General features: G+C 39.6%; 1 protein-coding gene across 1 annotated transcript in view; it reads left to right on the forward strand.

Moving 5' to 3' along the window:
• Window positions 1–2,351, forward strand: part of CRCP (CGRP receptor component) — a 47,987-nt gene that overhangs the window by 21,211 nt on the left and 24,425 nt on the right. The window contains exon 4 of the mRNA XM_008585018.1: window positions 2,045–2,139. Within this exon, the coding sequence (XP_008583240.1) occupies window positions 2,045–2,139 (95 nt within the window). The remainder of the gene's footprint in view (window positions 1–2,044; window positions 2,140–2,351) is intronic.

Here is a 2,351-nt window from a genome sequence, read left to right on the forward strand (position 1 = left end):
CATGGGATCCAAACCCTCGGCGGGAGCGCCGCCGTGCTCCCAAGCAGCGCACTCTCCAGTGTGCCACTGGGCCGGCCCTTGACCACCATTTTTAATCCATTCACTGCTGCACAGTCCTGCAATCCAATCTCTCTAAGGCTCCACCTTTCAGTTACTATAACAGGATTTCCCACCCTCTTAACAGTCACAGTGGAGGCTAAGTTTCTAATACATAAAACTTGGGGGACACAGTTCAAGCTTCAGTAGTTTTGGGGGAACATAATTCAATCCACTACAGATGCTTTAAGGTTACTGTTTATTTTTCTGATTTGAAATTCCTCTCAGATTATGTCTAGGTAGGGTCCCCTCTTTTTTTTTTTTTGGCTCCTGGCTGGTAAGGGGATCGAAACCTGTGATCTTGGTGTTACCAGCACCATGCTCTCCCAAGTGAGCTAACTGGCCAGCCCAAGTTCCCTCTTTTAAAAGAAATAAAAGGCTTTTACTTTGAAATAATTTTATTCCTACAGAAGATCTGCATAGATAGTGCTAAAGGTTCTCATAAACCCTTCCTCTACTTTTCTCTATGTTAACATCTTACATAACTGAGGGACAATTATCAAAACTAAGAAATTGACACTGGTATGTGGTAAGTAAAGATTTTATTTGAATTTGCCGTTTTCCCACTACTGTCTTTGTTCTGTTCTGGAATCCAATCCAGGATAATTTTGTATTTAGTTAACATGTCTCCTAAATATTCTCCAATCTGCGCCAATTCCTTATTCTTTCCTTGTGTTCCATGACCTTGACACTTCTGAAGAGTACTGGTCAGGTATTTTGAATGTCCCTTGATATGTGTTTTTCTGATGTTTTCTCATGATTAGACTGAGTTTATGGCTTTTGCAGAAGAATGCCACAGAGGTGATGTGCCCTCGTTTCATGATGTCAGGGGTTACATGCAGTCCGTGTGTCTTATTACTGACGATGTCAGTTACCTTTGATCACTTGGTTAAGATGGTATCTGCCTGGTTTCTCCTCTGTAATGTTATTTTTCTTTTTTTTTTTTCCTTTTTGTCTTTTTTTGTGACCGGCAACGGGATCGCAACCCTCGGTGTTGCCCCCGCACCTCGCTCAGCCAGTGAGCGGCCGGTCTGTATGTGGGATCCGAACCCTCGGCGGGAGCGCCGCCGTGCTCCCAAGCGGCACACTGTAGCAGTGCGCCACCGGGCTGGCCCTGTAATGTTATTTTTCTGTTTCCATATTCTGTTAGGAAGGATTCACCAAGTCTAGCCCACATTCATGGGGAAGGAGATTAAGCTTTACCTCTTGAAGGGAGGGATATCAAAGAATTTGTGGGCGTATGTTAAAACCACCATAGTAATTAATAAATATTTTGGGGGAGATGTTTGAGGATGTGCATATATCTTACTTCTCCTTAAGTGTTCAGCCATTAATTTTAGCATGCATTGGTCATGGATCTTTCCCTGCAGTAATGATTATTATGGTGCATTTGCCTAATGGTGATTTTTTAATTTTTCTTATTCCTTCTAGGTTTATTAGTTAGTAAGAGGGAGTTGTTCCCTCTTACTCATTTATTTCTTTATCCAGTGATATATATCCATGTAGACTCATGGCTATTTATTTTATTTTTCAGGTTTCCTCCTCAGTTGCTTAGAGCATGATGTTATAACACTAAGGCTCTTTAAAATAATTATCTGACTGGGCAGCTGCCAAGTAAATAAATAAATAAATAAATAAATAAATAAATAAATAAATAAATAAATGTCTGAATATGATAGCGCAGTTGTCAGATTTAGTTTTGGGTGTTTCTTTTTTGTACATCAGGAAAGTTTTCTTCTAAAACTTTACTAATTTGTCTTCCTGTTCTACCTTACTGGTTTTCTCCTTCTGGAATTCATGTTCTATGAAGATTGGCTCTCCTTGAAAGCATTTTATAGAGGATTTTTAAACAAAATATTAGAATACTAAATTATAGCCATTGCCTTCACTTTTTCTCATTCAGGGTTCTTTGTCTTATGCTTGCCTTTTCCTTTTTATTTTTTGGTAGACATTAAAATACATATCAAAAACACCATGCAGGTACCAGAGTCCTGAGATTGTCAGTGAATTCCTCACAGCAATGAAAAGCCACAAGTTGACCAAGTAAGTAAAGATTATCTTTTTTGTTGCTTGACAGCTGGTGGATATGGAGATCCGAACCCTTGACCTTGGTGTTACAGCACGGCGCTCTAACCAGCTGGGCTAAGTAAAGACTATCTTAAGTAGGAAGAGAGTGACGCAGAATGAAAAGATAGCTTTAAAAAGCCATCCTCAGCACCCATGTGTTTATATTTAGTTGGGTTTTGGATTCATAA

This window comes from Galeopterus variegatus, unplaced genomic scaffold, assembly GCF_000696425.1.
Source record: "Galeopterus variegatus unplaced genomic scaffold, G_variegatus-3.0.2 Scaffold3423, whole genome shotgun sequence".
Taxonomy (NCBI): Eukaryota; Metazoa; Chordata; class Mammalia; order Dermoptera; family Cynocephalidae; genus Galeopterus; species Galeopterus variegatus.